At 44.1% G+C, this 13,767-nt stretch overlaps 1 protein-coding gene across 1 annotated transcript; it reads right to left on the bottom strand.

Moving 5' to 3' along the window:
* Window positions 1–964: 964 nt before the first annotated feature.
* Window positions 965–13,357, bottom strand: PSMD6 (proteasome 26S subunit, non-ATPase 6). Its single transcript, XM_063122058.1, has 8 exons — window positions 13,141–13,357; window positions 8,495–8,700; window positions 6,846–6,991; window positions 4,355–4,574; window positions 4,148–4,256; window positions 3,437–3,605; window positions 2,139–2,216; window positions 965–1,267 (listed from the first exon to the last, which is right to left on the bottom strand). Exons 1-8 carry the CDS (start codon window positions 13,283–13,285, stop codon window positions 1,171–1,173), a joined length of 1,170 nt encoding a protein of 389 aa, XP_062978128.1. The 5' UTR covers window positions 13,286–13,357; the 3' UTR covers window positions 965–1,170.
* Between the last annotated feature and the right edge of the window lie 410 nt (window positions 13,358–13,767).

Genomic DNA, 13,767 nt, shown 5'->3' with positions numbered 1-13,767 from the left:
TAAGCTGCATCTTATTTTGTTTCGTGTGTATTGGAGGCCACAATGTCTCTTAACTAAAGGATGGACTAATTCAGCTAACTCCTGTCAGTGCAATACAGCTAATGCTCGCTTTAAACATATATCCAGTAGTTGTTTCTTTGGGGTGAGGGAGAGAAGATATTACAGATAAATTTTATACTGAAACAGTCTTTAATATTCACGGACATACATGTGCTTCTAAATTATAAACCTACTTCATAGAAATTAACAAATGGTTAATGTAAATGGATTCTGTGTGCCCTTCCGACAAAACACTCACCTGCAAAGGATTGAGGACCTTACAAGGATTTCAATATTTGAATGGATGGCATATACACACATCACCTTCAAGTGGCCACTTATTTGGATAGTTGGTCTGCTTTTTGCTGAAGCATATGGTAATTGCTAGAAAGTTGTATGCATTTCATATATATTCATTGCTACAGCTATATTCAAATCCACGTAAATAGATTTTTAAAAATAGGGGAAGTTTTATGAGTGCCTACAGAGACCCCTTCACAAGCAGCACATTGGGGACTCCTGCTCTAAGAGAAAGCGGACATTATATAAACAGACATGTGAAGTCAACACCAGGTTGGGAGTAGGACTGCAGGAGAACACCTACTACACTATTCTCTGGCCACCTCATGTTAGATTCTACTGTTTAACTGAGAACTGCATTACAATCACTTTCTCAGCTTCTTTTGAGTCACTCCTTTTGAGTCACTTCAGAATGCATCCATTAACATCATATATTCAGAAGTAAGCCCTATTGAGTTCAAGTTTTATTCCCATATACAATATGGCAGCTTTAGTCATCTTATATGCTCTTTCCAAAGGAACATGCCAGTAGAAGCTCAGTCTTTGGTGACAAATTGTAGCAGGAAGATTCAAATCCATTTTATTAACCAAATTAAACAACCCAAGAAATAAATAGGACAGACAATTGTACTACACATTTAATAAATGAAGTTGATGAGAAAACACGAACGGAAGATTTATATGCTTCTGTTTACAGAGTAGCCGTAAAAACCTTAACTACATGGTGGCTGTCATTTCCTTAACAACTTATACTGTAATTATCACAATGTAGTGATAATTACTTCCAAAATGGTTGTCAAAATTATGCATCCCCCACTTTTTAAATTGAAGTTACATATTAATTACTCTAGAAAGCTTCTGCACTCTGTTTAGCAGCAAGTCTCCTTTTTTAATGGTTTCTTGGTACTGCCAGTTCTTGCTGTCGGGCCTAAAGATGAGAGGGAGAGAAAAATTAGAGATTGAAAGTCATCAATGTGGAACAAATTGACGGGATTTGCATGATCACTGCAGCGTGTGCCGGGTGACTTTTGAATATTCAAGCTTCGACCACAACTTCACGTAGTTCAACCCTGGCAAAGGTGGTGATGGTGGTTAACAAACCACCCAGAAATCATGGGCTGTTTTAGGGTTGTGAATTGTTTGTTAACCACCCAACAATCCACCCTCACCAGGTTCAGACAAAATGTCAAGCTGCAGTCGGGGCTTGAATATTCAAAATGACCGCCCTCACATGCTGCAGCTGACCGCAGCTTGATAGTATGAAACAGCCTACTGTGTTCCCAGAAACTCTAGCATTCCTGAGACACTTAACAGAAATTCCACTATAAGCAAGGCAGTAATAGCAGCCAAGCTTCCTTGAAAGGCAGCTTGTTTACCACTACGAATCCTTCCCTGCAGGAGAACATGGGCATGTTTCAGGCCACACATTTAGTTCAAGTGAGGCCCGTTAACGGAGAGCCACCCTATGCCACCAAGTCTTCGGTGGCAGATGAGCTGATGGTGAATGGGTCACTTAAAGGCAGAAATGTACTATATAATAAAAGCAATTTTGGACCAATAGAAACAGTATTTCAAGTATGAGCTGAAAAACCAGGGCTCAGATCACCACTTAGCTGCATAGCTTCAGCCAAGCTAATGTCTCAGCATCTGCTCACCATCTGTAGAGCTACTCCAACTGGTTTGGTTAGATGGCAACTCAGAGGCAGCAAAGCACTACATGTGAAGTCTAAATAGCACCACTACCAATTTCTTAATATCACAAGCGCTACCCAAAATACAGTAAGGAAATTGACTGGTACCTGTTAGTTTCTACTATTTCATTGACTTTGTCTATTTTGCAGTGTAGTCTCCCGGCAGCAATAAATCTTGAAAGTTCCCTGTTTGAAAAAAATATATATACAAGACCCTTCTTACAATTGCACCTCTGATTCCAGGACTGTATCCATCTGTATTCTATTCCACTGCAGAGCACCTGAAACTCTATGGTGGAGGAATACGAATTTTTAGCACCATTTTAAGGCCTTGGCTCAGGAAGCCGGGGGAGGGGGGGAGAGAGAAAGTGTGCAACACTTGAGGAACAAGCCTGCTATGGTTCCCTTCTGCAGCCATATTAGCATGATGCAGGCAACATTCTCTTCTTGAAAGACATGTCAAAGTACCAGCAATTGCACAATTAAATGCTGTTCTGTAGCACTATCGAACTTAAGAACTGTCATTAGCAAACCACAATGGGATAGAGATTACTTCATGGCTTTTGTAATGCAGCTCACAACCCCTATTTAGCTGCTTAGGCTTGTGAAGGTGTAGTAGTTACCTCACTCTTATTTTTGGTCCACAATAGGCTTGGATCCAACATGCCATCGCAAACCCCCAACATCCCAAAAGCATTTCTAGACTCTACTGTTGGTAACTAAAGCCCAACTCACATTTCATTGTTGGTGTGAATATGTCTCCATCACTATAGCTATTGGCACAGTGAGTATCTTTTCTGATTGACCTCCACTTAGGAAGAGGTGGTGTTTCTTGGAACCTCTCAGACATGCACCCTGTGAGAATGCATGTAGCGGAACTGCTCATTATGTGAAGGCGATGGAGGACGCAACATTTGCCCTGGCTTCAGTGGATCAACAATGGAACAGGCCTGACTCTTCCCCATAACTGACACCAGCCACAGAAGACATTTGAATGCATCAGGAAGAGGGGAAGAGTCAAACCCCAACAGCTACACAACCTGACTAAATGCCAAGTGCATTTTTATAATGTATTGCATGAAAACAGTCATAGAATGTATAGGTGTGCCAGATGTTTTGGGTTACAGTTCCCATCAGCCCCAGCAAGCATGGTCAACACGGGGATTATGGGAATTATAGTCTAAAACATCTGGAGAGCACAAGGTTGCCTACCATCTTCCTTAAATATTTCTTGCCCTAGCCTATGTAAATCTTGTGATAAATGGTCCTCCCTCTTCTATTTCATATTAGTCCTACAAACATATATATATATATATTTTAAGTTAAGTCATTTGATTGCTATCTTCTTACGTGGTGTGGAATTACTGTACACTGTAGAAATTAGGGTGTTTTTTTAAAGTACTTACTGATCTATGAACTCTACACAGACTCCAAAAGCATCTGCCATGTAACCTAGCGTAAGTGATCTATAAGATTCTAGGAGCTGGCTGTAAGCATGGATTCTCATCTCCCGAACATAATAGCGATAATGAGGCGCAAACAACCAGTCTTTCTTCATCTCTTGTTCTACGGTGGCTGAAACAGAAATAAAACATGTAATGGTGAATCTGTCTCACAGAAATAATTTCTCCCAAAACACGCTTTAACATTAGCCCTAAGGATAGACCTAGCATGGTAGGTGAACCTCTCTCAGGAGACCTGGGTAAGCTGCCAGTATCAGCAAGAGCTCCTTCACATCTGGCACCTCAGTGAAAACGTAACGCTCATCACACGCATACATATCGCCTCTCTCATCCTGGCAACATTGGAGAAGGTATTTCCCAGTTGAAAATCAAAGAAGCAATCTACAGGTATTCATGGGTGTTTTACTCCTGTCCTCATGAAGCAGATTCTGCCTTCGTTCTCATTTGTTCTGTTTGCTGCCATGTGAGGCTAAGAGTGGCCACATCCTAAACCAGCTTAGGTTCATTTTACTTGCTGGTGGGAAATTTCAGGCATATCTCTCCCATCCTCCTGTTTGCCCACATTATTTGAAAAGATGGGCGGCAAGTACTGGAGGGCTGGGTTTGTCACCCGCAGATTGTGGGCTGCCCCCCTTCAAACTAGTAACTCCTTACCCAGCGACTGGAAGAACACGGAATACCGACATTCATAGAGTGAAAAAAGATACTGCCGCACTTTTGGTAAACTGTGCAACACTTCCAGAATCTCTGCGCCTTTGATAACCTAAAAGGAGATCAGACAAAAAGCAAAAAATCAAACATGAAAGGAATATGGAAACAACCTCTCTGCAGGTTCTTTCTGCAAGCAGCTGCTTTGCCTACCTTCTCTCTAAGGTCAGGCCTGTCTAACGCAATCATGCTGACATAGACTGTATATGTTACAAAGGTTTTATAATCCATAAGTTCATAAGATGTAAAAGTTGAAACTGTGTCCAGGAAAAGCTCTGCTGCCTGCTTGAAGTCTCGGATGGCCACACAGTAAAGACCCTGGTAGACTTTAAGCCGATTCCGCCGGTCCCAGTCTCCTCCTTCCTCTATTAAACTTTTCAAAAAAGAAAACAGAGAAACATATCGTTTTACCCAGCAAGCCTTAGCAATACACCAATGCTTCATTAAGATCTGAAGTGCTGAATGAAAAGCCAGTTGGGCAAACAAAGCAATATCCTAGTAGATACTCACCTTCCCGGGAGTCTCTAACCCTTTTTGTAAAGCCCCTTTCAGTTACGCAGCGCATATGCAGCTTCTGTGCTTTGAGGTGGTTTTGCCCTGAAGCTCCAGAACCTGGAAGCCTGGAGCGCAGACCTGTGTTGACGCCACAAACAGGCGCTCAGTTCCTCCTGCCTGAACCAGACCCCTCAGTTCAAAAGCACACGCCCATAGTAGCTGGTCACTCATACTTTAAGGCAACCTTCCTCAACCTGGGCCCTCACTGGCTGGCTGTGGATGCTGGGAATTGTAGTCCAACCTATCTAGAGGGCACCAGATTGGAGAAGGGTGCTCTAAGGCAAGCAAGGTAGAATGGAAGTTTCTGCCTACATGCCAAGCAACGGATAACACTTAAGACGTAGCAGCACTAATTGTTGCATGATCTAGCCACAGTTAAATATGCAACATATTGATTTTTTAAAATTTTCCCAGAATGAGAAAATTGGGAGAATTTGATGGGTGGGCGATCTTATTATATATGTTCTCCGTTAAAAGGGTAATACAAAGGGGTATTAATAATAATATTGCTAACCCCAATTCATACTGCTGGAAATCACTTCGATTCAGAATTCAAAGGGTAGGAGTATCAGTGATAACATTAATATTATAGCACTGAACTGGAAAAAGTCCTGATGTTGGAAAGGATGTTCAAATATTGCATCACGCAGAACAACTTCCGCAATTTGGTTCAAGAGTACCATCTGGAGTCTACCAGTCATATTCATCCTAAAACACAGAGTTATACCATGTTTTGCTCTGCTCTGCCTTGGACTCCGCTATGCTTCTTCCTGCCTCCAATGGCTCTGTTTTCTGCATTGAATAAATGAACTGATGGATGCTTGAATTCAACTGAGGCGTGAAAAAACTGAAATGAAACTTGAATATTCGGAATCAAAGCTGTGGTTCTTTCAGCCACTGATTCTTAGAGAAATAAACTTCAGCTATGCTAGTTTTTAAAAAGATGTATTATTTACTCCGATGCCATAAAAATTAACAATCATGAGTTCAGGATACTTAATGTTTTTGATAGATATGATACTTCCAGCACAATCCTAGAAGCAAGACCAACTAAGATAAATGGGGTTAACTCCCATATAAGTATGCACAGGTTTACAGCCTATGTATATGATGACACACTAGTGAAAACACCAACGTCATTATGAAATTTAACTGAATACTCTTAATTTATTGCTATTCCTTAATTACACTATAAGCATATTTATTTTCTCAGCATTCTCTCTGTCAATATGAGTTTCTAGATAACTGTGAGTTCTACATACTATTTTGAAGCCCAAATATAATCTTCCAGTTCAAAAAAATATTGATAGTTTGACTACTTTCGGTATTAATTTCGTTTCCTTCCCTGTTTTCCCAACTGACAAACACTATGGGTTGGATCCAGATTTAGACAAGTACATGGATGGAAGAGTCTACCCCACTCTCTCACAGGGTCAGGAGAGCCTGCTGAATTGGGTGAGCTGTGATGTGAGCAGATCCCTTAAAATTGGGCGAGGGGACGTGCCACAATCACAGCCCTTCCTCTCACAGGACAGAGATCCGGGATCCAACCCAATACTCTTCCATATCAGAGAGTGGAGAAATTTGCAGTTCAACTGAGTATATGTCATCATTTGAATAAAAATCATTTATTATTACAAGGTTCATAAGCAGAACATAAACATGTACTCTGCTGGTGTATAATACATTTCAGGCAAATTTAGGTTTGATAAATATTGCATATATTTCATTCCACATCCCCACCCCAAAATGTCTATATTATTTCTCTCTCTCTCTCCTTTTTAAATACTCCTGTTTTTTTCTCATCGTTTCAATATTTCTGAAATGTTTTCACTCCTTGCCATAGTTCAGCACTTTTGGTCTTCAATATGCAGTACACACTGCATGCTACATAAAGAAGTCATTCACTAGCAACCAGAATGCCCTACAACTAATCTTCAAAACTAATAAATAAATAAAACTCGTCTGACCTGTTAATCAAGAAGCAGCCACTAATCCTTTATATATCAAGCTAATTTGCTCCAGATTTCTTTTATTATTTTTTTGTAAAAGAGGTTCCTTCCTTCTGTTGCAAGAATAGAAAAGGTACCTTTTTGCTTTTTCAGTGTTCCGTGTGATGAGGTCATTGTCCATATAAAATAGGCCAATTCGGAGGAGATAGAACACAATATCCAACCGATGTCCCAGAGCCACGGTTTTGTCATACGTCTTCCGAAAGGCAGTCAAAGCGGCTTCCTAACAACACAGCATTCGCTAATGTTAGATTGCACAGATAAATGTGTGACTTGATAATAGCCATACCCCAGTTCCATGCATACCATCCAACAGCCAAGGGTCATTTATGTTTGCCCACTGAATGAAGTTAGTTGAGCGGCTATGAATAAACTCCTTACAACCTGTGGAAGTGAGAACCTCAGAGAAACTCATAACTCAGCATAAAGGTCTTAAACACACACTTGGTAGACACTGATCATCACCTTCCAGAAGTTTCAAAGCAATCAGAAGAAGATTGTGCTATTCTCTAACCTTGTTTTTTTGCTTGCTATTCTGACTGAAGGTCAGGTCTCCACAAATCCACTTGCTGAGGTTGTCCTTCACAAATTGCAGAAAACTCAGGGGAAGTCCTTTATGTCTAGCTGAGCTTTGGAGTACACAGAAGCTCCAGGCAGAGGAAGGAAGCAGACTAGTTCTCTATCCCACTCAGCTCTGGAACACGTACAAGACTTCTCTTTCAAAGCTCAGCACAACATGACAGAATGCCTGTTCCACCTGTCCTCTGGCATGCGCAGACGATGAAGGAAGCACAAATGATGGCTTCCAAGTCAAAATTTGTGGACTCGTGAAGGTTTCTGCATCAGGAGCTGGCAAACTAGCTAAGCCCTGGGAACTCCAGCACACCCTTCTCCTGCACCACTGGATATATTCTCTTTGAGCTGTAGTTTCCAATTTATAGGACAGAATGGTCTCTCTTCCTTAATTCACAGGAGCACTGTGGGGATTAGTTTGCTGATTATTTTAACTACTGCATGTCGAGGGAAGAGGAAAAGTGAAGCAGTCTACACATTCCTTCCACTTACTATATTTTATTTATTACTGCCTTTCTATCCCACTTTACAGCCAAAGTCCCTTCAGCAACTTACAACACTAAAGCTCAATACAACAATTAAATTAACACAAGATCAAGACAAATAGATGAAACACTAGTTAGCTAAAGTACAAGTACCAGACTATTGACCAGGTCCCTCCCCACAGTCTAGCAAACACTATCCAGAAAAAAAAGACTTTAACATAGGGGTGGGAAACCAGTGGCCCTCCAGACATTGTTGGATTCCCTACTTCCCATCAGCCCCCAGTAGGGATGATGGGAGCTGTAGTCAAGCAATGTCTGGAGGGCTGAAGATTCCTCATCCTTGGTACATCCTTGATTCCTCATCCAGGGACATGAAGACCAGGAGAGCCACCACTGGGGAAGTCACCAGCCTCACCTGCCAAACCACAGACAGCAGGAGCCTTCTAAGCAAGGCCTTCCAAGATAAGGCACATTAGTTATTGGGTGGATAAGAAATGTAATAATATAAATTCCTTGCCCACTTGATCATCCCTCCCAAATATAGAAACAGCATCTGCAGAGAACGTCTCAGTCAAGCTTGTTCTGTATGAATGCCACTAAGAGGAGCACTAGGGTTTAATCCAGTGTAATCGCTCAGCAGCACATAGAATCAAGAGTCTTTCACCGACCTTGTCCCCAATTCGGCAGAGGTACTCTGCTTTGGTCATCATGGCATCACGGATCTCACTTTCCCCCAAGTTCTTCTCTGCATCTTCCAACTGGTCATCAAGGCGTTTCAACTCCTCCTCGTTTGCTTTCTTCATCTTACTCAACAGCTCCGTGTCTACCTGCCAGTCAAGGGATTTGCAGAGGGATTCATAGTATGGGGCCATGTCTGAAAACGGAATTGACACAGGCTTGCTTAAATAGTTAGTACTGCAAGTTCTTAAGTTCAATGAGCACAACAGCAAAATGTTTAGAAGGAAATTAAATGAACCTCGTTTCTTTAACTTAGGCTGAAGTAGTGAACTGGTGTGGAGCGGAGATTAGAAGTGCTGGACTGAGACTAGGGACACCTGGGTTCAAATCCTCTCTCAAACCCCCAAGTTAACTGGATGATCTTGGCTCAGGCACTCTTGCTCTTTCCACCTAACGTATTTCACAGGGTTGTTGAGAGGATAACGGGGAGGAATTGAGGGGGGAGGAAGCAAGGCCTATTGTGACGCTCACCAGAACTGCAAACCTTCAAAGATCACCTCATCAATGAAGAACTGCCTCATAAGGTGTACAAACATCAAAGCAAAGGCACATACCAAATATTTGGTTTTTCACCCTAGATTGGAAAGATTATTATCTAGCATATTTTCATTTTAGCATTGCCCCAGTGCAATATCACAGCTACTTACTTACCTTACTTAAAGGAGCTGTATTGTCCCAAAACAAGAACCCTGCAAAAGCAAGTTGTTGATACAGAATGAAAGACACACTGGAGGCTAAATGCTCCTGGAATTATATTTTCAGTGGCCAGTAATGTTGGAGAGATTGTGAAATACTCTCCAAAGATGACATTGATACTATAAATACTGACATTTGGGTGACTCAATCTTTGTCATGCACACACCCAACCAACCCATTTATATGTTAATGCCAGTCCTCATACACTCAACTTATCACATCCACAAAAAAACAGGCACTAAGTTCCTATAACATGAAGAAAACAGACAGAGCAATAAAAGTGATACCATGGAAGGTTTAGCTCTTCTTAAGGTAGTGAAGAAGAGCATAAGGAAACTATCAAGAAAGAAGAATACATAGATTATTTATTTATCATATTTAAATCACACCTTTCCTCCAAGGAGCCTAAGGTGGTGTACATGATTCTCTTCCTCTCGATTTTATTCTTGCAATGCCCCTGTGAGGTAGGTTGGACTGAGAGACAGCGACTGCCCCAAAGTCACCCAGTGAGCTTCATGGCCGAGTGGGGACTAGTCCCCAGAGCCAGACCCTGCGAGAAATTGTATATGGCAGCTAGCAAATTGATCATGATCTTCTCTTAGATTCCCTTCATGACCTTGGATTTTGTGGCTCTGTCTATAACTGGTTTGCCTCCTATCTAGCGGGTCGCTCTTTCAGCGTGTTGACTAATGGCAGCTCGTCTTCCTCCTTTCCCCTTTCAGTAGGGGTTCTGCAAGGCTCGGTGCTTGGCCCGTTGTTGTTTTCCTTATACACGTTGCCCTTGGACAAGCTTATTCAATCTCATGGCCTCCAATATCATCTGTACGCCGATGATACACAACTATATCTGTCATCTCCGGAACTTTCTCCTGATGTTCACGATCGTATCTCGGCATGTCTTTCAGATATCTCAGCTTGGCTGCTTCATCGTCGCTTGAAGCTTAACATGGCAAAGACTGAATTGCTTGTTTTTCCTCCTAAACCTTCTCCTCATCTCTCATTCTCTCTTACTGTCAATGATGTTACGCTTACTCCGGTCAAGGAAGCTCGTAGCCTTGGCTTTATCTTCGACTCCTCGCTCTCCTTTATTCCTCATATTGAGGCAGTAGCTAAATCTTGTCGATTTTTCCTGTATAATATTGCCAGGATTCGATCATTTTTGTCTGTCTCTTCTGCCAAGACGCTTGTTCATGCACTGGTTATTTCACGGTTGGACTACTGCAACCTTCTTCTCTCTGGCCTTCCTTCTTCTCACATCAGTCCGTTGGTTTCTGTTCACCACTCTGCCGCAAAGATCATCTTCTTAGCTCGCCGCTCCGACCATGTTACTCCGCTTCTGAAATCTCTTCATTGGCTTCCAATTCACTTCAGAATCCAATATAAACTTCTCCTGTTAACCTTCAAAGCTTTTCACGGTCTAGCTCCTTCCTATCTCTCCTCTCTCATCTCACACTATTGCCCCGCTCGTGCTCTTCGCTTCTCTGATGCCATGTTTCTCGCCTGCCCAAGGGCCTCTACTTCCCTTGCTCGGCTTCGTCCATTTTCGTCTGCTGCCCCTTACGCCTGGAACACTCTTCCAGAACATTTGAGAACTACAAGTTCAACCACAGCTTTTAAAGCTCAACTAAAAACTTTTCTTTTTCCTAAAGCTTTTAAAACTTGATGTTGTGCAGACTTCTACTGTTACTTTCTACTGTTAGTTTTTCCCTACCCTGTGCCTGCTTATCCTACCCTGTACCTGTTTGCATTCTCTTCCCCTCCTTATTGTTTTACTATGATTTTATTAGATTGTAAGCCTATGCGGCAGGGTCTTGCTATTTACTGTTTTACTCTGTACAGCACCATGTACATTGATGGTGCTATATAAATAAATAAATAATAATAATAATAATAATAACAGTGCACAAAAATTGTGTGACTGAGTCAACAGTTCCCGCCTGAGTGTCATTTCCATGGTAGAAAAGCGAAGCACAAATCAAATAAATAAACATTTGTGCAGACAGCACTGCAGTTAGTCTAATGGAATTAGCCAAAAGCTAACCAGTGGTGAGATTGGTGCTTTACAGTTACAGCTAGGAAAAGTGAGGCAGGAGAGAAACTCTTCAGCAGTCTTAACCTCATCTTAATGATTCCTCTGCTGCCATGCAGTATCCGCCCCCACCACACCCACTCCATCCTGCCCTCTCTACAGCGCTCTTGCAGAATTCTGTGGAACAATGAACACTCCAAGGTAAGTGGCTAAAGGACTGCAGCTACAGTCACCTCTTTGACTATCTAATGCTTCCCCAGCCACTGCTTTGCCACATAGCATCCTTCACAAGCCCTGTGATCAGAGCTCATGTCATTTCCTACTCCCAGAGTTTCTGACCCCACATAAATACTAAAAAGTGTAGCAGGGCACAGAAGAGCAATCAAGTGCAAGACTATTCCTGGGGGAAGAATTAATGAGATGTGAAATCACTCATCCAAGGAGCAGGACAGGCATGGGGTTCAGATTGGGAGAAGAGACATAGAGCAAAAGGAGATCTTGCATCCAACTGCGCCAGGCTCAGCTGAGGGGACTTTCAGGTGGAGGGCTCCAAGTACTACCACTCAGAAGGCATTACGTGACTATTCCACCCTTTCCTCATTAACAGAATTTCTGTGGTATGGAAAATGATGGAAGGAGCACTGGGAAAACATGGAAGGAATACAAGTGGAAGACAATGGTCTGAAAATTCCATGAACGAGGCAGAGTTACGGCGAAATAAAATCACCCCCAGATTTTGCTTTCAACAATGAACAATTCTGGAAATATATGAACATAGAGCTGATGTAGAGTAGTAGCAGTAACCCTAAGGGAGGGTCCATAGCTCAGAGTGGCAGAGCACCTGCTTTGCATGCAGAAGGTTCCAGGTCCGATCCCTGGCTTCTCCAGGTAGAAGAAGGCACCACCGCTCCCCCCAAAAAACAAACAAAAAACTTTAAAACAGGCTAGAAAGTTTGCTTGATCCAATCAGTAAATTAAATTAAATTAAAAGTGCAATATAATATTCGGGGGAAACTAGAAATACCTTGCAATTCAAGGAAAGCTGGCATAGACAACATGTTTTGCACACAGAAGGTTCCTAGTTCAATTCTCAGGATCTCCAGGTAGGGCTAGGAAAGACCCCTGCACAAAAACCCAGAGCAGCCTTCCCCAACCTGGTGCCCTCCGGACGTTAAAGCAGGGGTCCCCAACCCTCGGGCCACGCAGGTGAGCTGCTTTCACCACCCCACCCCAGCGTACCTGGGCGCTGGGCACCATCTCGCCCACCCAGCAGAAGCGAAGCCAGGACACTGGAGTGGGGGGGGGGCTTCCCAAAACCATCCCCTCAACGCCCCCCCCCCGCCCCGGTGGAAAAATTGTCTTCCACGAAACTGGTCCCTGGTGCCAAAAAGGTTGGGTGTTAGAGGACAGCTCCCAGCGTTTATGACCATTGGCCATGCTGGCCATGGCTCAGCGGCAATTTAGCCCCAAACAACTGGAGGACACTTGGCTGGGGAAGGCTGCCCTGACGAGCTGCTGCCAGTGAGACAGGGCCAAGCTAGACAGGCCAACGATCCAGGTTTGCAATTGAACATAACTACAACAGATGCTATGTATGATGATTGATATAAAGTCCTATTTCTCTGAGCATATGCAGAGTGCCTTCCCTCTGAGCAAAACCTCCCAGAGGCGGTGCTCTCTAGATGTGTGGGGCCACAACAGCTGGCTGGGGGCGCTGCGGGGTTGCACCCCCCACACACACATCTGGAGGGCGCCCGGTTGTGGGGAGGAGCGTGGCCTCTGCCCGACGCCGGGAGGATTCCAGAGAAAGGCCGCAGCGGCCGGGCCGCCTTTCGCCTCGTGGGGGCTCACCGTGCTCGCGGATGGCGGCCATGAGCTCCTGGCGCACGGCGGGGTCCGGCCGCTGAGGCTGCAGGCTGAGGAGGAAGCGGAGCTGAGCGATGCGGAGGTCGGGGTTCTTGGGCAGCCCCTCCTCCTCCAGGTTCTCCAGCGGCATCGCGGCGGCGCAGGGAGGAAGAAGAAGAAGAAGGCAGGAGCGGCACGGAGGGAGAAGGCAGGAGCAGCGACGACGGGGCCAGGGAGTGACTCAGCCCGCCACCCGGAAGCGGAAGCCGCCGTGCAGTGACGCCAATTCCTGTGCCGGCTGCGCCGCCCGCTGTCAAAGGGCTACAGTCTCCCGTGGGGCTGCAGACGCACTTCCGGATCGTGGATGCCCGGTCTGTCGGCCTCCATATGCGTGGCTAGAGGGACGGGACTCGCTTCCGGGAATGCTCTGCACGCGAGAGTCCCAGGCTCCCTTTCGCTGCGCTGCTTTGCAATAGCCTTCTTACACGCACCCCCCCCAGCCCCGCTGCTTTCCCCCAACCTGGTGCCCTCCAGATGTGTTGCGCAGCTGCAACGCCCATCCTTCCCAGCCATGCTGAGTCCAGATTTTCTCAAATCCTTCTTATGTGTCACTTCTTTATCAAACAAATTGAG

This window comes from Elgaria multicarinata, chromosome 3 (genome assembly GCF_023053635.1).
Source record: "Elgaria multicarinata webbii isolate HBS135686 ecotype San Diego chromosome 3, rElgMul1.1.pri, whole genome shotgun sequence".
NCBI classification, from domain to species: domain Eukaryota; kingdom Metazoa; phylum Chordata; class Lepidosauria; order Squamata; family Anguidae; genus Elgaria; species Elgaria multicarinata.
The sequence above is the reverse complement of the archived record's forward strand: the minus strand, read 5'-3'. Positions and strand labels throughout refer to the sequence as shown.